This window comes from Pseudopodoces humilis, chromosome 18 (genome assembly GCF_049639895.1).
Source record: "Pseudopodoces humilis isolate 2021_Gansu_Grassland_sample_001 chromosome 18, ASM4963989v1, whole genome shotgun sequence".
In the NCBI taxonomy this organism is placed as follows: Eukaryota; Metazoa; Chordata; class Aves; order Passeriformes; family Paridae; genus Pseudopodoces; species Pseudopodoces humilis.
This window is the reverse complement of record NC_142217.1, coordinates 14432467-14456052: the sequence shown is the minus strand read 5'-3', so window position 1 is coordinate 14456052 and position 23586 is coordinate 14432467. Positions and strand designations below refer to the sequence as shown.

At 45.7% G+C, this 23586-nt stretch overlaps 1 protein-coding gene across 5 annotated transcripts in view; it reads right to left on the bottom strand.

Moving 5' to 3' along the window:
* SDK1 (sidekick cell adhesion molecule 1) overlaps nt 1–23586 on the bottom strand; it is a 382780-nt gene that overhangs the window by 9931 nt on the left and 349263 nt on the right. For all 5 annotated transcript variants that reach the window (XM_088063904.1, XM_014252723.2, XM_088063906.1 and 2 more), the window contains 9 exons: nt 23315–23430; nt 21435–21621; nt 20571–20708; nt 17402–17563; nt 16154–16279; nt 7881–8045; nt 5124–5261; nt 3088–3208; nt 2749–2878 (listed from right to left, as the gene is read on the bottom strand). In XM_088063904.1, the coding sequence (XP_087920030.1) occupies nt 2749–2878; nt 3088–3208; nt 5124–5261; nt 7881–8045; nt 16154–16279; nt 17402–17563; nt 20571–20708; nt 21435–21621; nt 23315–23430 (1283 nt within the window). The remainder of the gene's footprint in view (nt 1–2748; nt 2879–3087; nt 3209–5123; nt 5262–7880; nt 8046–16153; nt 16280–17401; nt 17564–20570; nt 20709–21434; nt 21622–23314; nt 23431–23586) is intronic.

The window sequence follows — 23586 nt, the reverse complement described above, 5'->3', positions numbered from 1 at the left end:
CCCTCTGAAGTGTTAAGTGGAAATTAATACCTTCCTACAGAGCTGAGAAAGCCAAAGCCAGTCAGACTGCAGAGAGCAGTGGGACGCCCAGAGCATCCAGCACTGACTGATAATGTGTGCAACCTGTGACAGTATTTTCTCCTGGAAACAGTTTTTGGGAGACCACAAGGACATGTGAGAAGACACAAACGTGCACCAACCTCCCCTCTCCTCTTGCTCTGACTTGGCTGGATGACACTGCAGATGTATCATCAGATTTTGATACATGTTGAACACCAAATTTTTTCAGATTATCTGTCCAGAGCCTTGTCCACTTGACTCATTAACTAAAAGCCTATTATTATTAATCATTTAGAATTTACACTCATAACAGTCTCCTGCTCCATACCTGCCAATTAAACTTATTTAACCTCATTAACAGTACCGGTGCTTGGCTTTCATGACATAGAGTAAGTTCACCACTTGATTTATGAATATTAAGAGTCCTACTTGATTTCCTCTTTGTTTCTGTGTGTCTCTCCTCTCCAGGAGGGAGCTTGGAGGAACGCTCCCAGGCAGCTGTGTTTTAAGTGCAGTCAGTCAGCCCAAGAGTTCTTCATGTTTAGTAAACCCCAGGAGACTTGAAGCCAGTGAGCTTCCTTCTTTTCCATATGAAATCCTGACACCTCAGGCAACAGGCGTAAGACTAAGCAGTAACACGGTGACAAGTCGATTGAAGGCAAAGGCACAGTTTTTGTCCCTGCCTGCCCTGATGTGCATCATATTAAGTGGAATTTGAGACCCACACACAGATGTATTAGAGGAAAACAGCATCATGACCCTCTGCTGCAGAGGACCAAACCTGGATAGAACTCTTACATGAAAAGATATCTTTAACTCTTCATCTAATGGCAAACGTTTCTGCCTGCTAAGATAGATGGAAAATCTGAACCTCTCAGAAAACAGAGCTTGCCTATTAAGATCTCCCCTGAGAACAGAAACTAAAAGAAAATAAAAGACAAACAGGAAGCACTAACAGGTACAGGAACACTTGAAAAGAGAGTGGTCAATCATCTATGCCCACCTCTGCCCCAGCCCGCCCTCACCCCCTGTCTGCACCTGCCAACATAAACAGCATTTTCAAGCTGATCAAAAGGCAGCATCTCCTACTGCTACCTCTACTGGGAGCATATGAACATTTCATGACTAAAAGCACTTCCCACCACAAAAAAACCCAAACAAGCATCAAAAACATTAAACAGGCAGGCTGCATATCCAAGCCCCAAGGAAAGACAGGGGCACATTTTGTGCACATACTCATGTGCCCACCCACATTCACAAAATCACCAGAACCTCAACAGCAATACAACAGTAAATAAACAGTATCAATAGCCCAAGAATAAACCCACCAAAATCACTTCATTCTCTGCTGTACAAACAATGCATATAGGAGGCATAATGACACCCTGCAGGGAGACTTCAGCACATCACCAGGAAATACCACACGGGACATTGAAATTAATGTCAAAAGGTGCCAGCGCTAAATTCACGATCATGCTCAGCAAACTGTTTTAATGACAGGTTTAATGCTGGGTTGTTACAGTGACATGACCAAAGCATGGTGGGTTTAATCTGGAGGGTAATGCTGGAGCATTGCAGAGACAGCAGCTTGAGCTGCACCAAGGAAAGCTGCCTGCACAATGGGTCGGCCACAGGGCAGCACAAAGCAGCAGGCTGTCGGTGGTAATTAGCAGGAGGTGAGAGCTAGGTAGCCAGGAAAAGCAGCTGTAGCTGCAGGTGCAGAAAAGCTACAGATGAAAACTGTCATCTTCTTTCACTACTTGCTGCCTGTGATTTTTTCTTGCTGGAAGGGTCAGGTTTGGCACGGTTTGGCCCACTGCTCGCTTCTTGCGCTGTCAGTTCGGATTCGTCAGGATCTCAGCTGACAGCATCTGATTTTAGAGACAGATTTACCTTTCTGGATCTCCTTTGAAGTCTGTCTATTCACCCCTGGCCACTGCTGGACTTTCACAGACAGCGAGCACTTTCGTCCTTCTTACAAGGAATGTGAAACACAAGATGGAGCCCTGCCAGATGGATAATGCTGCCATACACCACCTTCTGTGGAGAGCAGCCCAAAGGCAAGGCTGGGGTGGCCAGAGAGCTGAATGGGCCCTCGCAGCCATGGCCATTTGCTCCTTGGCAAGTTACTCACTCCCCATGCACTCCCTCTGTAACCAAGGCAGTGGCTGTCACCTCTCAGACTCTTCTGAATCGTGGACTTTGCTGGAGCTGTGAAACTGCAAAACCACATTCCACACTCCAGTCAGTGCAACAATCCAAAGCACATCTCACCTTTAACCTTGACCAGACAGTAGCTGGCTATTTTGCAGCACATATGTGTTTTCCCAAAAGTGTTCCAAGTTTGCAGCACACAGGCAAAAGGGGGTTTGCAGATCCTTCCACAGAGGTCAGCACACACTCTGAGACTGATTGCACTTATTTTTCTACCTGAATATCTGCCAAGGCCAGGTCTGGAATCTGCCCTGGCTGGGTCCTGCTTATCATTCTTTCCTTTGATATTTTTATTTTAAGATGTGATGAAAACAGCCTGGTGAACTGAACCTTTTAAAATCCTTGAGACAGACAAACAATGACCACAGAGCATGATGCAGGTATGGAAGTGGGATTTCAAAGACTTGCCAGGATTCAGCATGGAAATGACTATCTGCAGTGTCTGTGCAATGTGAGGCAGAGGGAAATCCTTACCTCTGACTCTGACACTTCCAGGGGCTTCTCGTTGAGGCCCAAGCCCTCGGTCAGCACAGCCCCGTTGTACTTGTTGCAGATATCCTCATCAGAGTAGTGCAGCCCCCCTGGGCTTGGCCGAGGAGGAGACCTAGGAAATGCAAAGGATGAGTGCTTGGGATGTTGTTATTCCCCTGGAATTAATGAAATCATGCTTAGAAGCAAGAATCACAGCTTGAGGCAGAGACTTGGGTGTTTAAGTCTTTCCTGGATTCTTCAGTCTCTCCCTTTTGCCTGTTTAACAGTGTTTGAAGCTAGAAAAACACACATTCCAAAAGCACAGCATTCCCAGCTTTTTACCTGGTTCCATTTTTCTTTGAGAAGGTGCTCTTGATGTTCAGGTGTCTGCTGTTGAGCTCCAGAGCAGTGAAGCCTCCGTTATCCAGGGTGACCGACTCCTCCACATTGGAGATGGTTTTACCTGGAGCCAAGAAATGAAAGGTTCAGCTGAAACAAAAACACTTTTTCCCCAAATAGAACTGCAGGAGCTAACTTGTCCTCCTTTCTGTTTTATGACATCATTAATTATTTGAAATTCTCTTTACTTTTCTTACTGGCAAGTGAGAACAGTGAAGGCAAGGAGTGTATCAGGAATGTGAAGAGGAGAAAAGTCATGGATAGATGGATGGATTTAATTGAGATGGAAGTATCTAATCTAGCACAGATAAACTGTGCTTGAAAAGTGCTTATTCTTGGTTTTTGACTATAAATAGAAACCAGGTAACTAATTTAGGTGGCTACTGAAGACGTCCTAAATCAGGTGCTGTGAATCCCATTCCATGCTGACTGGAGCAAAGCAAGAGAAAGTAAAACTAGAAAAGGTAGAAAAAGAGGAAAGGAAGAGATGAAAAAAAAAGGCAGTAAAAAAAGCAAGAGAGAGGGCAAGTGGATAGCAAATGGGAAAAACATGCTGCAGCTAAAATGAGGATCAGGTATGGAGAAATGACCAGACAGTGTAAGGCAGGAATGAGGACAGGATGGGAAGAAGAAGGAAAACACAGCCCAGTATATCATTTCTTGTGATCAAATCTAGCAGGAGCTTGTTCTCTCCTGTGCTCATCCTCTGTCATCCTGAAGGTGTGAGCTGAGCCCGTGTCCCAGCGAGAAGGGCTGGCTGCCACTTTGCAGCGGACAGGTGCTTTATCCTCAGCTTCAATTTCAGTGCTGCATTAAGGCTCTGTGAACATGGGTATCTGACAGCACAGGTCAGACCTGCCTTTTCATGTCTGTCCCCCAAACACACAGTAAAACTAAGAAGATGAGAGATTTCCTATGAGCTGTGCATACAAATATGTAATAGTATTAACTTGGTAAAATGCCACGGTATGCATACATCTTATATCTCGTGGGACTGAAATCTGATTTTCTAACACTTGTTAGAAGTGAATTACAAAGAAAGAGAAGATCTTCACTTTGGGACTGAATTACTAAATACTGCTGGAAGACTTCATTACATTAATCCCTAAGAACAGGTAGTGCAGAGACCCATCCACCTGATTCTTCTCATTAAAGTGCCTTTTCTGGCACCTCCTGGCATCAGAGAAATTTCTTGCTGCAAATGGGGGAGGCTATCAGAGAAAAACACATGTGAACAATCCTCCTAGGACTTTATCATGTAGGGAGAAGAAAAGGTAAAAACAATAGTCAGAGCTCTCAAGAATGAGGCTTTTTGAAAGGGGACTATTTGGCATTCCAAGTTACAGAGCAGGTAGCTCCTCTTTCCTTTCAAGAGAGAAGACTGGTAAAAAATCATCACTAAAGGAAAATTCAAAGCTTGATGCTCACTAGATGTTAAAATTTAACAGATAACCAAGACACTTCCTGGCTGCTTGGCCCCCAGCCCAGCAATTGCAGCTTGGCTTAGGGAAGGAATGTGAGATGTAGGGCACTCAATACAAAGGAATTGTGATATAGTCCTCACACACAGAGATTTAGAATATCATCATTGTTACAGCCATGGAAAAGCAGAATCTTTCTCCTTCTCTCCATCTATCAGGGAATTATGACAAAGTTAAACAAAGTCTCAGCTAATTCCTGATTTATTCCTTATCTGCCAAGTGTTTGACCCAGACTCTTTGGCTTTTACTGCAGTCCCTGGGACTTCCAGAGTCTGTCCTGTCTGAGCCCATGGCTGGTCAGTGTCCAAACCCTGATCCAGTGCGGCTAAAGACAAAAGCCATTTCTACCAAACCAGACAGCAAAAAGTTCCGAGTCTTTCACCAGGCAAAATAGCTCTAAACACAGCCCCTGCTGAGGAAATCAGGGGTTCAAAGAAAAGGTAATTCTGATTCCCACAGCTGCTGAGACTTTTGCACAGCACAGACATGATGCCTTACCTCCATTACAGTTCTTGTACTTCTTGCTCTGGCCGTGCAGGACCAATGCAAACACCACCAGAAGGATGAGGATGAGGCTTGACAGAGCCATCACCAGCAGAAACCACCACTCCTCATAGAAAGGGGCTTCTGTTTGTGCTGAAAGAGCAAAAAACAAGTAACAGGTCTTCTTTATGCCCCTTTAAAATTTTCTCTTGTTCCCCACATTGAATGATGACTGCAGTGGTGCTCAGGGGAGAGAGGATTCAGACTCTTGAGGGGCTTGCTGACCCTTCTAAAATGGTTTGGGTTGGAAGGGACCTTAAAAATCATCCAGTGCCACCCCCTACCATGGCAGGGACACCTTCCACTATCCCAGGGTGCTCCAAGCCCCGTCCAACCTGGCCTTGGACACTTCCAGGGATGGAGCAGCCACAGCTTCTCTGGGCAACCAGTTCCATCTCCACAAGCACCTTTCATACCCCTGGAGCAGCTCCACAGGCCCTTAGCTAAGAAGTTATCACCAGGAGAAGAGAGGCAGGTTTCTTCCCACAGCTCTGCACAGCTACATTTCCTGACCATGGCAGGCTTGGCACTCCTGGGTCAAGGGAACCACTAATACACATGCTGTGACCCACGATTATTCCATTTTTTGGGAGGCTTACCTTGCCAAAATGCTGTCCAGTGGCCCTTTGAAAAATACAGCTAGTGACAGGGAGCAAAGTTCAGCATCTTTCAGTACCTCCTAATGGAGAACTTCCAACTTCCAACATTCACTGCTACTCTATATCACTTCTCCATCCACTAAGCCAAGCCTGATGTGCAACACAGGGGTATCAATTCACTTGCCTGGGTTTTGTGCAGACTCAGGTCATTTCATCCCATTTGACCTCAAGGGACAACACAAAATGACACAAACTTGCCCTTCCTGGAGTTACCTCACCAGCCTTGGGTTAAAGTAATAAGTATTGTTGTTTTCTTGCAGTGATTCTCTTCATCCTCCCTTGAGCTCCCTCAGCTTTGGGGAAAAAGTGCAGCTTCTGAGCATGAGCCAGCAGTTGATATAATTTCCCTGTAGTCCCTAAGGTGGAACACCACCTGGCAGGAATGGGTGATGCCAGGAGAACAACCCAACCCCTCACTATCACCAAACCCTCTTTCCCTGACTGTCCCAAGCCTGGATCTGAATTAAAGTCTGTTCTAAGCCTGACGATATGAGCTCGAATTTGTTCCAGATCACTGGGTATTCTGCAGCACGGAAAAGCAGCCACGCTTTTTCTTTGCTAGGAGGCCAGGCCAGGCCAATAAAATCCTAGAGACAAACTGCACAAGCCATGCTGGGCTGAGCAGATTCAGGGCAATTTATACCTCCCTGTGCCAGCTGAAGTGGCCAGCCTAAAATGCTTTTTTATACTTTTATGACTGTGAATCTCAATGGAAGCCTCTTACTTTCATGAAGCAATTTGAGAGGAACAGAAGCATCAAAAGGAGGCGAATTAAATAGTTCTGTTCAGGTGGAGAACTTACAAACAAGCAGTTTATTTATAGAAAGCATCACAAGGAGATGCATTCCCTGCTTCAGAGGAATAATGTCTTCAAGCAAAGGAAAGGCTGACATGATTGCTGGTCCTTTACACTGTTACAGCCCCTGTGAATCCCCAGACAGGAAAAACACTGACTCTCGGTGTTTGAAGTGGGTTGTCCATGCCCTTGTCCTGAAGAAGAAAAGCCAGGGTAGCACTCACAGTGAGATCCATGGAAGCTCTCACAGGGTAAGTGGTTAATTGTGTCAGGACAAGCGCAGCAGCCACGATGGCGAGAGCAGCGCTCGCTACTCCTGCCTGCTGGGGAGTTGCTGAATGGTGTTCATGCCTTTCACTGGAGCAGCAAAGAGATAAAAGCCACTCCAGATACTGGAGCACTGCCAGGTTCTCAGGACTCTCCAGAATTTTGAATCACAAAGCCGCTTTATCAGGTTCTTTTATTCCCCTTGTCTTTGCTGACACAGCAAAGATGAAACTTATGGCTCAAAAGCAACCTTGAGCTTGGGGAAGAGGAGACCCAGCAAAGCCTTCCCAAGGGCAAGGTCTCTCACCTCTCCACAGGCCAAGGCACTCCAGCTGCCCAGCCCAGGCAAACTGAAAGGAATTTGATTTTTAAGGTATTTAAGTCCCTTTGGAAAACCAGAGGGCTGGGCTGCTCACTGGGATTTGGGAAGCACATTTAGGTCATAGCCCTGTGTGTAAGCACAGGAGAGCTGGGAGAGTGGGAAGAGCCCCAGATCATCAGCAGCAAGGTGATGGGACTGGAGGCATCACACTGGAGCAGCAATGCCAGCACAGAGGATTATCAGGAATAATGTGAAACTGCTGTATTTGTGAGAGCTAAATACAAAGTAACACAAAAAACGTTTATCAGAGTACAGAGTAAAAAAAGAAAGCAGAGCAAACATAAAACAGACTAGGAATGGAGAAAAAGCAAACAAATTGTAGACTCTGCAAATTAGTCTTATGACGAGATCTGACATAAGCACTCTGAGTAGGTTCTTTATCAAGCTTAAAAATGGCACGTGCATATTTTTCCTCTTGAGAATCAAACATATTGTCATTTCAAAGCTTAATTCACCTCTGCATTACTCCAGTTTTATCTTAAAACAAGTGAAAACAAGCTGTCCTTGATTATTTGCTGCAACTAGAGAGTCTGGTTTGTTTCTTTTTCCCCCTCTTCTCCCTCAGCCTCGGGAAATTCCATTGAAAAAGATTTAAAATCCATGATTACCTGATACTGCCACAGAAGGAACACTTGGCTCGCCGTAGCCAAATTCGTTGACAGCTACCACCCGAAATTCGTAGGTGACACCTTGTCTGAGTTTGTCCAGGCCCACTGTGTAGGAGGTGGCGCTGCGAGGGATGTCCTTCACGAACATATCCCAGAGTCCTTCATCTAGGAGAGCAGCAAGGAGAAAAATGGCATCAGCTGTGTGCCCTGGCACTTCCACCTGCTCAGAGAGAGGATGTCATAAGCGATGTGCTGGAGCCACAGGCAGGGACACACTCACCTGCAGGCTGCCCTGTGGTACACACAAATGTCAGAATGCCCTGCAAGCCCCATCTGTGAATGCATTTATTCAGGATGGGATCTCTTCATAGCCCAGATGGAAGAGGTGTCTAAAATCAGCAGCAGCACCCACACAGACCTGAGCTGGCTGGAGCAGCTGCCACTCCCTCCTGAGTGGGTAAGGCCACACATCAGCACATCTGTCATTTGACAGATCAGGTAAACCCAAGGCAACATTAATGAGTCCTAATCACAAAGGATTTTGTTTGCCTTTTACATTGCAAAATTTGCTTTGTTGTTGAAGCATTCAAGTGAGGCTTGGGCTAATGTAAGTCCTGGGAGGCACTGTGGCCTTGTGTGAACTGGTGCCAGGGGACTGGTGTCACTGGAGCGCTGCTTGTTCCATGACAGCAACAGTGTTGTGCCCTTTGCATGGCAAAGAGCTGGCGCTGCACTCTGTGCTCTGCAGTTTTAAACAGAAATGAGTTTTGTTTATTTATATAAAGCTGCTGAAGTTGTTAGAAGCACAATGCCACTCTGATGGGAGGGTTTCAGTAGGGTAATTTTGGCTCTCCATAGCCATAATGACATTAATCCTGTCACATCCTGACCAGGCACCATTCCCATCCCTATCCACACCTGTAACCTCACATTTACTTGACTGCAGCGGAATGAACTTTCAACATGATGGATGTTGGTTCCAGGAGGAACAAAACCAACTATAATTAAAAATACCACTCAAAATTTTTGAGGACAGGAATTAAGCATTAATTTGACTGATTAGCTTCCTGGTAAAAATTGGTGTTTAGCATTTCTGCTGAGAAAATGGAGTCTCTGTCTACACATGGGGCCAAACCCTCAGCTCACCTACCCAGCGTAGCTCTCACAGACCTGACCTCACAAGTGTCCCATGGGCTTTTACTTTCAGCTATCAAAGCAGCTCCAAGAGTATGTATTTTTCTCTCCATGTCCCACAGCAGTGGGAACAGGATGATAACCTCTCCACAGACATGACTTCAGAGTGGGAGATGCCCGCTTTGAAAGACAGTCGTCTGCACTGCGCGACTCCAGAGGCAGCAGGACTTCTGTAGCTTGAGGTGTTATCAAGGTAACAATAAAGCAGGAGCCAGCAGTGTCACCCTCAGTGACTCGTTCTGCTGCTGCAGTGTGAGGCAGGAATCTGTTCTCATTTGCTTTGCCTTTACCTGAGTGTAACCTAATTGGAGTCACTGCAGCGATTCCAGAACTGTGCTGGTGTAGCAGAGCAAGATCTGGCTCTCGGCCTACTCCTGTGCCACAGGGAACAGCAGCAAAGATGGATTGATTAACACTGCAGGTGCATTTCCATGTGAATGTTTTAGCTTTGGCACCAGTAAATACTGGCTCAGTGATCTGCACCGCGCTGCACGTCTGGTGACACACACAATGAGTAACAGCCCCCAAACCACAGCTTTTCTGGTCAGGAGGATTGGCAGTCTCAGCGGATGCAAAAAGCAGGCTGGAATGTTATTGTTCCAGCTGCATTTGAGAAACACCAAAGAACAATAAAAATAGGTAATTTTCCTGCCGTGCTTAAAACTCGGACCAATACATTATTCACCAGCATGATCAGACCATAATGAAGTTATCATAATGTACCATTGTTATGTATTAGCTGGGTATTACAATGGCTATAAAACAAGAGATAAAATATTGACTTCCCTTTTACAGGGCAATAGAAGCTGAGATTATTTCTACCACATAAAGTAACAATGTAATAAAAAGGGAGTTTGGGATTTAGTTTCTCTGAAGAGGGTGGAGTGAGGGATGCATTTTCAAAGTTGGATTGTTGCAGCCACTGATACTCAGAAGATGCATCTCACTACTATAAAATATTGCCATATTTGCTAGAATTGCCTAAGCTTTCATAAACACATTTGTAAACAGCAATAAGAGAATTTGAGCCCATTGTGAATTGTCTGAAAAGCAATTTGTTTGCATTCAAAGCCACTTAAACAGGGGAAGAAAAAGCAACAATAAAAGTGAATGTTCAGCACTCATTACAACAAACATGACTGTTCAGACACACACTTTCTCACTCATTTTCTCAAACCTATCAGGGTGCACACTGCAGAAAACCCAACAGACCAAGAAGTGTAAATTTAACCGCTCTGTGAAGCTTGCAGTAAGTTGGGAAAACCACCCCTGAGAGGTCAACATTGCATTTCCTCCTCTCTGTCCCCTTGGCTATGGTGGTGATGCTGTGGGGCAGCAAAGGATCCTTCTTCAGAGGTATTTCTGTCTCACGGGGACTGAGAGATGCTCTGGCTGGTGGCCACATAGTCACTGGCCCGGCTCCCTTTCATTCACTCTAAGAATCTTTGTCAAAACTGTTTTTTTTCCCTAGGGTAAGACTATCAGTGCTGAGTTAATGGTTGGACTCGATGATCTTGGAGGTCTTTTTCAGCCTTAATGATTCTAAAATGGGACCCAACTCATTGTCCCTGGGGTCCCAGAGGTGCTGATGCAGATACAGTGGGCAGATGTCCTAAATCTTCCCCACTGCTGACCCCTGTGCACAGCACTGTGGCTTCCCAAGCCCTGGCCAACCAGATTTTTAGTTCCAGAGCCTCAATTAATTTACCTGATATCCACCTGAAACATCCAGACCCCTTTTGTAGACAATGATCACAATCAGATATATCCAAACTAAATAATCACTTTATTCCAGCAGTGAACTTTGCGATTAAATATTGAACTCACACTTGTGACTTCCTTCACTGCACCTCTCCCCCCATCCTCAAAACCAGATGTGCTCTAAATGTTAGAAGTTCAGCTGAAAGAGAATTCATTAGAAGGTCACCTGTGATAGCAAAGACTGGCCTTTGAGTTCAGTAGAAAATCGTTAGTGTACCATACAAAGCATTTTCTGCTCAGTTTAGGGAGGAAAGATGCACATGCCGTGGCTGGGACATCAGCTGGGTATTAACTCTTAGAAACCTCTGGGAAGAGCAAAGTTTGCAGCACTCTGCAGGGCTCAGGTGCAGGGCTCAGAGGGACATCCCGAGGGAGGCTGCCCTTGCTTTCTCTTTTCAGTCACATCAGTCCCCATCTTCATTCCTCGCTGCCTTTCACTGGCCACTCAGCCTCTTAAACATGCGATGGAGAAGCGAGCGCTCCTCAAAAATGAAAAATTTTTCTCTGCTCTTTGTTTCTGCCCAGTTTTCCCCAGCCCTGCCCCACCCCAACTCCTGCTGATGGGAGATTTGCTCTTCACCTCCCAGCCTCGATGCCTCGGTCCCATCTGAGCTTGATGTTCAGAGAGGATCTGAGTGTCAGGGGAAGGTGAAGCCACCTCTGCCCTAACGCTGTGTCCAGCCCGTGTTGGAGAGGAGCTGCTCTGCTGGCCGTGGCCCTGTGGCCAGCCCAGCGTCACAGGCCATTAATCAGGGTCTCCACACTAAATAAAGCTGTCACTCAGCGAGGGAGGCTCCCAGCTCCACTAAATCCAACCACTGACAACCCAAGACATGGAGAGCTGTCAGTTATTTGGGTTTTAAACACCAGCAGTCCCCTCTCAGAGCAGGAGAGCTGGGCCATAAAGCTCCCTCCTAATTACACATTAGAAGGTTTATGAGGGGAGAAGCTGCTGAGAGTTAAGGCCCGGCTGAATGCCACTGGTGTTCCTCCTACAGAGGACACGGTTAAAATGTGGCTCTGTTTGTCAGAGGCAAAGGGCTGGATTATCATGCAAAGCAGTGGAAGGACAAGAATGGGAAGTGAAGGCTGACAAACTGTCAGCCCCGGTGTGTCGCTCGCCAGCAGAAGCGAAAAAGGCCCCATGGCAGATGCCGGGGATGCAGCTGCACCCTTCACTTTGAATTTACTGACTTCTGCTGGTTCGTGTCCATGTTTGACACTGTGCTCCCTCATTTGGTTAAAAATAAATAGAAAAGGAAGAAAACAGAAAAACACTACTCAAGACACCAGAAAAGAAACTAAAGTGAGAGCTGCCCTCAGGGCGTGGGAAGCAAAACCCAGCATTTATGAGGTAGACAATTCCCACTCCAAGTAGACGGGTTCTTTCCCAAAATGTCTGTTGTCTTCATGGAACTCATCATCTTGAAAGCTGGAGAGAGACTTTTTACAAGGGCATGGAGTGACAGGACAAGGAGGAATTGCTTCAAACTGCTGGAGGGCAGGGATAGATGGGATATCAGGGAGAAATTCCTCCCTGTGAGGATGTTGAGGCCCTGGCACAGGGTGCCCAGAGAAGCTGTGGCTGCCCCATCCCCTGAAAGTGTCCAGGGCCAGGCTGGATGGGGTTTGGAGCCACCAGGTCTAATACAAAGTGTCCCTGCCTATGGCAGGGGGATGGAACTGGCTGACCTTTAAGGTTCCTTCCAATCCAGACCATTCCATTAAGGTGCAATTCTCTTCCAGTTGCCTGACATCATCCCCTGCTTGGGAAAAGCACAAAAAGTCCAAAACTGTGGTGGGGAGAAGAAGCAGAAAAGGAAATCTCCCTCTACTTGTCCTGGCTCAGGGAGGCTTTCTGAGGGACAGAAGCCAGGAAGATGTGTCACTTGTGGACGTGGTTTAGTGGTGGACGTGGCAGTGTTTGGTTTATGGCTGGACTTGATGACTTTAAGTCTTTCCCAATTGAAATGATTCTGTGAGGCAGACTGACCCACACAGCTGCTCTGCACAGGCAGATCCAGGGGTGGAGGTCTGCTGGGGCAGCTCCACATCCAGGTGCACTCCTGGCATGTGGATCCCCAGGCTGGTTCACAAACACCTCCCTTGCAGACGGGGGGCACCGGGAAGGCAGCTCTGGCTGAGACTGCTGGGAATCTACAGGACACATGCCCACCACTAAAGCACAGTGACAGGAACCTTTGGATGTGACCTGGAGCTGGGAAAAGAGGGGTGAAGCCAGCTGCTCCATTCCTCCCAGCAGCACTGGGAACCTTAACATCGCTGTGCCATTTGTCTTTTGCTCTGTATGGAAAAGCTGAGGGCACAATCTATTCCCCATTCCTCAGCCAGCACAGCTGATGTCTGGGGAGCACTTACAGTGGCAGAGACAGAGCCTGCTTAATTGCATTTCTTGTAATGCACAAGGAGCTAAACTGGAATCCATTTCTCCAAGGACAGAGAAGTTGAAGGAAAAGAAAAACTCTTCTGTTTCTGTAATGTCTTCCTCTAGCACAGATCACTCTGGGAAAAATATTGGTTTCCCTGTTTCATCCCTGTGTGTGTGAGTGTACTCAAAATGCAGAGGAGGTAGTGAGCCTGGTCACCTTCCATAAAGCCAGCAGAGAAACAGGGAAATCAAATGAGCAGTCTCAGCTGCCTGCTGCCACCATTGCTAAACCCAGCAGGGCAGCAGAGCCCTGGGAGACACAGCAGGGCTCCACAAAATTCGAAGGGAAGTGACAAAAGGGAGTAGGGCTTGCCATTCCTGACAGAAAGCCATCCTCCTACTCTGATGGAAGACTCTTGGCAGGGAGCTACGGCAGGGAAAATGAGATGATACAGCATTTAACGTTTGGGGTAATGAGGCCTATAATAGATGACACTTGAGATGTGAAACACTAAGGTAGTGGTATTGCATTTAAATATTGGCAACAAGCTAAAGCTTTTCATCTGTCTGCTCAACGCCCCTTTTTTGACCTCAGAAGGATAAATATCTTTTCCTTTCTTGATTTTATGTGAAGAGCACAAGTCAACTGCTCTTTTCTTGGAACAACTCCTTAAAAACAAAGGCTGCTCCAATCCACACTCTACTACCTGTATAAATCAACATGCAAAAGCAAATTCTTAGAATGATATTAAAACAGGAGCTGCTCCAAATGACCAGCCCTGAGAGGAGGAATTAGTTCCCTGCTTTTGTTAAGCTCGTAATTCAGATTTCAGACTCTTCCATGCAGAGATGAGGAAGAAAAGCGGCACAGAGAGGAAGCCAATGCTTGGGTGGAATAAGCAAATCTTCCAATTAGTCTGTCTCCTCTCCTGGATCACATTTCACGCTTCCTACAGCTGCAACCAGAACGAAGGATGAGAATCCAGCATACAAATGCCGAGTTCATTTGCTACAGCAGTATGAATAGGATTAAAATAATCTGAAGAGGAATTAAATGCCTCAACAGTCAGGTTGCAAGAGTGGGAGAATAAGACCTCTTGTGTGTGTTTCCAGGATCAGTGGAGAGGGGCCAGCAGAAGTGACCCTGGGTTAATGCAGCTCAGACCTGCCTTGGAGGGACTATTTTCTTCCTGCTCAAAAGGAGTGGGCCCCAAATCCTCCATCCTAAACCATGAGCTGTGAAATGTTTGTTCACTTCCAATGGGGAGTCGAGTGGATGAGTTTCCAATGTCACCACTCGAATGAGCTGCATTGCCAAGCTTGCAGATGATGGGCTGCAGGTTTCCCCCTAAAATACTCTGACTCACAAAAAAAAAAAAACCACCTTTCTGGGGGAAATGTAAGCTGGTAAGTGATTTTAAATGAACAGATGAAATTTGGTTTAACTTGCTACCTAACAATGCTTTTCAAAATAAGAAAATAGTTTCTGCCTCAGAAGAAATAAGGACAGAACTCAAAAAGCTGATGTAGGTGAAATAGAAGCACAGCAGTGTCATGACTCTAATTAAAAACAAACTTCATCACTCTGGGAAACCCCAATGCTTTAAGAAGGTTTGTATTTCCCTCACTTTTATTTTGAAAACAATTGTCAAATTAAATGACAGAAATAAAAATATTTTTAGGATCAGAGCAGAGCCTCACTACAGATCAAATTCTATCAGACGCAGGTATGGAAATCTGCATCTTCAGAGATGACCTCAATAATTTTCTTACTGGTCTGGTTAAATGTATTTAAAATCATTGGTTTTAAATGCAACCTTACATTCAAGACACTAACAAACAACAGGATCCTCCACCTAATCAAACAGATAAGGATTCATTTAATCCATATATAATCAAGCAGAGTGCAAGCACCTAGAAGTGAAAAGGAAAGAACCAGCAGCCAAGATGGTTATGTCAAGTATATATCATATCTAATTTCCTTCTGTGCCAGAGTAGCAGACCTTGTCAATAGAGGAGAAAGAGCAGACATCATCTATCCTGACTTCAGCAAAGCTTTTGACTTGGTGACATTCAAACACGGCCCACGTGGAACAAGGAGCTGTTGGATGTATCACCAGCTGGAAAACTGATCCTGAACGGAGTGGTTATCAACATCCCCTGTCAGAGTGGAGGGAAGTTATCAAGGGAGATTACACAGAGGCCTGGCAGCACTCACTGGCTTTCCTTAATGACTCAGTTCCCAGGAAATCTGTGCTCTTTGAATTTGCAAGGGCTACCATGCTGCAATCAGGCTGGAGCACACAAATTACCTTGTCCAAGTGGGGGAACATTCTGGGAAAAAAGCAGAGAGCAGCTGCACTAAGATGCAAATCCCAGGAGCAAAGGAGCTCTGGGAAAGCACCAATAAAAACCGTGGTGATGGGGAATTCCTTCCCCCTGCCTCAACGCCCTCCCTGCAGAACAAATGGGGGAAGAAATGTGTATGTGCTGCTGAAGCCCTGGCCCTATTATTAACATTAAAACAGTAATTAGCTGCTGTGCTCTGCTGCAGAAGGAGACAGATTTCTATCTGTGGTCCTCAAAATACAGCTCACAAATACTTATTAGTCCTTGCTCACGAAAGATGCTGTAAGCATTTAAATGAGTTTTAATTATTAACTCTATTAGTTCATCTGTTGGATGATTTTCCAGTGATGTAGCACAGTGAAAGTCAGAGTAGTCGGGGTAATTTTCTGTGACTACTCCTAAAGAGGAGAAAATATGCTAAACCACATAATAAACCACTAATATCTTAATACTGGCTGGAAACACGTTCTCTCACAAAATCCCATTACCTTACTGGGATGACAAACAGCCTCTCCAGTTCAGCAGGGACTGAAGGAAGGGAACTGATGACATCAAACTCCCTGTATTTCCCAGGGCTTACCTGAGGGTCGTGCCTCTATAATGTAGCCAGTTGTGGGTTTTTCTCCTGAATCTCCCTCAGTCCATTGCAGCGTCAGCCCAGAAGCAGATTTTGTCACCAGGATTTCCTGAGGGGAGCCAGGAGACCCTGAAGGAGGAAAAGAGAACAGAAAATGAGGGTGCAGCATGAATTGCTTCTGCTGAGAGAGGGGAAAGATTTATCTTGCAGTGTTGGTCGACAAATATGCAGCATAAGGCAGCTCTATGGGCTACTGACCTGATTTCTTCACTAGCTCCAGTACCCGCAGTTACATGTCAATGGGGTTTACAGGTCAAAGGATCATGGAATATCTGAGTTGAAAGGGACCCAACTAGGATTATCAAAGTCCAACTCTACAGGTGATAGCCCCAAGAATAAAGTAACTGTGTTAAGAAAGCAAGAGGAAAAAGGACTTTCATTTTACCCATTGCCACTCCTGTTTCTCATTTCAGAGGTGAAACCAGCCCATGAGGTTCATGGAGAGATTCATGGGATAGGCACTGCCCATTGGCTTGGGAAGATACAATGGCCACTTTAGAAAGGAATCCTGATCTACACTTGGTCTGTGGTGGGAGAGTTAGGCTGTGGAAGTGGGAAACAAACAAACATCAGAGCTGTGGCCACTGCACCAATGCTCTGTGACTTACCTGACAGGTTGGTATCATTGGATGGCATTTACCTTGTTGGATTATCTGTTTACCAAAGTCACTGATCAAATGGGAAAACCAGCTCTTTTGGGTACAGGCCCTGAACCAAGTGGGGAATGCTGCCCTGCAGCTGCTCTTGACACAGCAGGAAATCCACACATCACTCCTGCTGCATAAACCAACGTGTCATGAGAGAACAATTGTAAATTCTTTTTGGTTTTGCATCCAGGAACCTCTGCTGGCTTCAGCAGCTACTCCAGTTCTGCCTCCCACTGCAGAGCAGTACAGTCAGAATTATGCACTGCTCTGTCAGGCTGCAGCTCGGAAATCCCTGGCTGGCCTGTTTGCATTATGATTTATTCACAGTATTTTGTTTATTCACATTAGACTTCTAGGTTTCAGGAAGAAAAAGGAAACATGTTCTTTGAGGCAGTTGTGAAACACACTGAATCACATCCCGTGACTCAGCTTCTCCTTGGAGCTGGAAACTCACGTGAAGCCCTGAGTGCAGCATTCCCTGCTGGTGGCCTGTGTTTGTAGAAGTGATCTGTGACTTGTGATTTGTTTTCACAGACCCCCTCACCTTCTGCTGGCCCAGCTGTGATGTTGGCTTGCAGCTCAGGTCCATAGGCGATGGTTCGGGCTTGCACTCGGAATAAATAGGTCATGCCCTTGGTGAGATCCCGGACCTTTAGCCAGCGCTGCCAGTTCCCCTTAATGTCCACAGTCACCACCTTGCTCACCCCTGGAACAGCCACACAGAGAAAAAAATAAGAGGGAGTTTCAATGCAAAAACAGAAATCAAGTGGAGCTTATTACATCTAGATGGTAAGTAAAATCATCTAACAGTTTGCTAAGAAAGTATTTCTTACAATTAGCAGGAGTTTAAGTAGTGATAATAGGCAATTTTCAGCACTGATAAGTATAATTAGAGTTTAAGCTTGATAAGTGGGTACCGACAAGGAAAAAACCTTACAACACAACTGGGAAATTACCAAGAGACTACATGTAACTTCACTAATTATTCTGGGAAGAAAGAAGGAGGTAAACGAAGAGGAGTGCACATTCCAGATTGCTTCCCAAGCAAGCATTTCTCCATTGCTGCTTCCCCAAATAACCTGCAACATGGTCTGGAGGAGGAAAAAGGGCCAGGTTTGTCCCATTCATCTCATCCTGCCACATCCACCATCCCATGTGGATGCAGAGTGAAGGATGAACCTTGGGGCTACAAACACCACGACAACAGGGGATGCAACCAAAGCATTGGGAGCTTAAACAAGGCTGGAGCTGTGACTTGTGTCTCACTCTTCTCACTCTCTCAGAATTTTTCTTACAGGGATCAATTAAAATCAGAATTGTTCCCTTCGCCAAGGTTCATAGCTAGTTTCACCTTTAGGTTCTCAGTGCTGCATAATGGACCAAGAGTGGTTTGAAAATAAAAAATCTGTCTTTCACTGAAATTTTCTAGAAATAAGTCAAAAGAAAGAATTTGATTTATAAAATATTTTACAGAATAGAAGGTTCAAATTTAGAGTTTATTTATGGTGTTTTTTTGGGTCTGTATATGTACATGACACATTTCAAACCAAGAAGGTAGGAAGCAGAAGGGTTTTCCCACTAGAAATGGCTGCCTGCTAGTTTATCTTTCCAAAAAATGCAGAAGGAAGATATTTTCAATCCAGATGCTTATTTTATGCAAATCAAGATGATGCTTTCAGTTTTAATCACTTAAATAAAAAGTAATGTCCACGTGATTTATGTTCAAAGTCTTCCTCCAGATACGATTTATAACTCAGGGAATCTTTTCCTTGGCTAACGAGGATGCAGTAAAAGTGCTCCCTCCTTCCACAGGTGAACTATTTCATTTCTCTGAGACAAATCAGGAGGCATTTGTCATTTTCAAGGTATGTTCCAAAAAGAAAAAGGGAAAAAAAAACCTGTTGAAAAAGGCTCTGGGGCAATTTTGTTGTCTATTATTGTGTGAAACTTAACAGTGTAAAGCTTAAACAATAAAAGGTCAAGCAGGGATAAGACTGTGCTAAAGAACAGAGCACTTCTGGAAAGCTTGGAAAAATGGGCAGGGAAGTGGTGGCTGATGAGTGGGAAGGCAGAAGGTGCCACCACAGGAGGATGCTAAGCCAAAAATCAAGGATGGGTGGAAAGTCAAAATATGAAAGAGAAAAGCTCCAAAAGAGGGTCCAGTCCATCCAGGTTGGTGCACTGCAGTGCTCACATGGAGGAATGTGGGACATTTACTTAAGAGCTGGACTTGATAATCCATGTGGGTCCCTCCCAATTTGGAATATTTCTGAGTCTGTGAAAATGATGGCATCAGGGAAGGGATTCTTTTCCATGGCAGGAGAATAAAAATCTTTGCTGGAAGAAAAATGTTGGCACAAGAGCAAATGGTAGGTAAAGACTGGAAAATACATTTAGGCAAGTGTTTTGCATCTGAGGAAGAACCCTCCATAACCTCCCTGCTCACATCAGAAATCTTCCAGAGGGGAAGGAGAGACAAGCTGGAGTCAGAGGTAACACAGGCAGAGATGGGGAAGAGAAGAAAGGACAACAAAGGTTCTGAAGGATGTTAAGTCACATACATGCATAGAAAACATGATTTGACATTTCCATATTTTCAGGGGAAAAAAGTATTCTAGAACATTGTGTAGGAATGAAGAAAAGGGAGGAAATGCCCAACCAGCCTGAACCTCCTGCATACCCTGTGCACATTTCTTGGCCAGAATTAGAAATGCTTCCTGTATTAGCTCTTTGTGCTCAGACCTGCCAGCCATAAAGGCTGACAGTGCTTTTATTCTGGTGTTTTTAATCCTGAGTTTAACTTTCTCTGTGCATGAGACATGGAATATCCAGACAATATAGATCATTATTCCTTACAGGAGAAGCAAATACAAGTGATTGATATCCTTATTTCTTTGGAAAAGAGTTTAAAATGGATTGGCAATGGCTGAAATTACTCTCCCTGCTGTCACGCTGCCAAAGCTGGACATCCTATTGAACTATTGGCAATCTACCAGGAATTTAAAAATATTAATAAGGCCATCCACAAACTATGTCATCTTTTCTAATACACTTTTGGAATGAATTTACATTTGTTTTCAGAGAAACTGCCAAATCCTTCTCTGTTGCTGTTCTGGCAAATTAATGGAACGTTTGTGGCCAGGACATTGTTGTGGTTTAAGTGAACTCTAGTGCTGGGTTAAAAATGCTGCCTGAAAACTCCGTGTGAAGAGACACAAGCACGTCTCTGCCCTGTTATCCTCCCTCACAGCAGAGGTGCTGCCAGTGATGACCGGCACATTTGATGCCTGGGCAATCTCTGTGATAACAGAAGTGACACACGATATAAGCAACACAAATGTGCCTGACAACTATTCTGGGATGGAGCCTACTCAGCAGTTTCAAAGGCAACACGTGGAGACAATCAGGCACTCCCAGGCTGAGCTTACTCTTCGCCCAGATCAGGTAATGACAGCTGTAAAATGACTTTTCAAATCACACAGGCTATAGTTTGTGCAAGAAAATGACAGAAGACAAGACAAAAGCTATATTCCACAGTATTATGGCTCGCTGAAGCGTTTTGGCAAAAGTGGAATTGTTTTATTTACCCTTTGCCACCTGGCTTCTCTCGGAAAACGGCAGGGAGCAAGTAGGAAATCAGGCAGAGATGAAAGGTCCTACAGTACTATTGTGTCATTTCCCCATGAATATGTATGATCAGAGGTCTTTCTTACCCTGGACAGGAGCCAGAGGCTCGTAGACGACTCGATAACCCTGCAGGACTCCATTTGCTGCTGCTGGCTCACCCCAAGACACGTTGAGGGTAGTGCAGGTGATTTCAGAGAAGGCCAGGAAGCTGGGAGCACTGGGTGCTGAAAGGATTGCACACAGGTTGAATTGCAGCAGCAGCAGTCAATCTGATATACATATATATTATATAAAACATTGCTTTATTTGCCCAGCCTAAATCTAAAGGAAACAAGCTGAGAATTGGATTTGTCAGTTGTATCCAAATGTTCCATAATCAGTCAGAAATGTAGCCTGTCCTAAAAATACAGCCAGTCAGCTGCAAAACTGAACCTCCACAGCAAACAAGGAGACAGGGTATGGAAGGGAAGGGCCCTCAGAAGGGAGCCACCTTTTCACAGCCAGCACCAAGGGCATTGCCTTCACCCTGTGCCAGAGCATTCCCAGCCCATCCAGCACAGGGACTGCTCAGCCAGTCTGGGAGGCTGCTGATCCAGCTTTTAAAAAAAAATAGGGAGGAATTTTAAAAAGCATGCTAATATTCTCACAGGAACATCAGGGCAACTTCCAGGCACAGGAGATGAGTTCCTTCTGATCTCCAGGTGTGGCAGCAGAAACCAGAAACAGAGCCACAGACTGTTTCCTTCTGGACCAGCTTAGTTTAGGGGCTGGTCCTTCTGCCACTCCATTCTCATTTCAGCTGTATCACTCCCTTTCCTCACACTCCACTGATCTGATGCTTTTTTCCCTGCTTTCAAGACCCCTACAACCCAAATCCAAACAGCTGTGCCCTCCTGCACGCCCCCATTTCCCCTGGTGTGTGCCCAGGTGAGCAGGACAAGGTCCCATACCTGCCTGGTGCGTCCTGCCCGGGGCGGGGCTGCTCCGGGGGCCATCCCCGGCCGCGTTGAAGGCGGAGATGCAGACCAGGTACCGCGTGTGGCTCGTCAGGTTCTTGAGCCGCACGCTCGTCTCCGGGAGGAACAGGACCTTCACCTTCTCCGTGTCGTTCAGAGAGTCGCTCTCCCAGTAATAAATCTGTTGGGACAGCGAGACGGAATCCCAGCATTATTAAGGTTGGAAAAGGCCTCTAAGATCATGAGTCCAACCATCAGCCCCCAGGTTTGCCACTAAACCATGCTCCCAAGTCCCACTTCCACTCATCTTCGGAACACTTCGAGGCTTGGTGATTCTACCACCTCCCTGGGCAGCCTGCTCCCATGCCTGACCATGCTTTCTTTTGGAGAAATTTTCCCAAATATCTAATCGGAGCCTCCTCTGGCACAACTGGAGGGAATTCCTTCTCATCCTGCCATGTGTTTTAGTATATCCTAGACCTAGAAAATATTTGACTATTGCAACTACGAAACAACCATAAAGGCAGTGTAATCTTGCCCTGAACTCCTCTGCTAGTTGGGATACTCTGGTTTATCAGCACATGCCAAATCTTTTCCTTAGCAAATTCCCCTGAGTCCAATGAGACCACGTAGCTGAGTACATCACCCAGAAACAGAGTAAAGGCTGAAGAATATGGCTTAATGACAGCAGGTATGAGCTGCCAGGCTTCAGTGAGGACAGGTCAGTTTAAACACTCCCTGCAATGCAAGCTGCCTGTCAGCAATTGGCATCCTGATGGTCCACAACTCCCCTCTCCACACACACAGCAGTCATACCACTGGTGTTCACAGCACAGCCCAGCCAGGAAAATGCCCTCCTGAAGAGGGTAACAAAGATTCTCCCTAAAGTTCCTTGAGGTGCTTTTACCCCTTCTTCCATTACATAATTTTTACCCTGATGCCATAAAATTAGGCTTCGGAGAAGTTGTTTCCAAGTGGAAAATTGGTGCCAGCCCTACTTATTGGACAGGCCTGGCAGTGAGAGCATTACAACAGGCCAAAGCAAGCCAGAGAGCTGAGAGAACAAGCCAAGGCAAGACTCCACCTTGGCTCTCCAAGCCAAGCTGCTGAAGCCATCTATAAACGTACAAAAAGGAAAGGACAGGGATTGATATGTAAGGATGCTTGTTGCTGCCAAGAAGGGATGCCAGATTATTCACACTGGCTTGGCTTTCCTTCACTTATGGATCTAAATTCATGGAGAGAGGCAGAGCCAGACACTGAACCCAAGCCAAGCTCCAGTGTTTGTAGACTTGCCCATTCCCACTCTCTGAGGGTCCATTCTCATGCTGGAGATGCTGAGCAGCGTGTCTCTGCAACGTGCTCATCTCCTGCAAACCAAACGCAATTAATACTCTGATTTAATTTTGTTAAAGTTAAGGAAATGAAACAATGCTTCCGAAATCTGACCTGGCTCAGGCTTCCAGGTGGGAGAAAGTTCTGCTCTTCCTAAAGGCTTGTAGCATTTGATGGAGGGAAAGCTCAGTTAATTTTCTTAAAGACATTTCTTGCCCCCAGCTCCTGTGTATCTGTGTTGCTTTTTGGAGTAGATATGTTGCCTGCATAAGTGCAGCTGCCTCCTTATCTGCATTCCCTGTTTCCCCATGCTCTCCTTCTCCATAAATAATGACACACTCTCCCTTTTCTCTCCTCCCCCCTCCCAATCTCATTCTCTTTCTTTTGGTTTTGGGACTTGCTGCCGTTCCCTACTGCAGCCTGAGCACTGTTCTAATTTGCCTTATGCGGCAAGGGCGACTGCACTTTGTAGAGCTCTCTCACAAGTAAATAGCAATGCCAAGCAAGATAAATGAAAGCAGTAGAAATGGGAGGATTGCCTTGTAGCCTTGGATGTTCCCGTTCTGGCTGTCAGCAGGAGGGGGGTCCCAGGTGAGCTCCAGCTGGCTCGCGGAAAGGGAGTGGACTTGGATGTTCTGTGGGGCCAGCGCCGGTGCTAGGGAGGAAGGAGGACAGAAGAATTAACAGTGACAAGCAGAATTAGCTCATATCCAGGTTTTTCATTTGTAGAAAGACCCAGGACAGACTCTGTTTATGCCACAAGTCAGCAGTGAGCCAGCCCCAGGGTATCTGCGTCATCGGGATGTCTCGG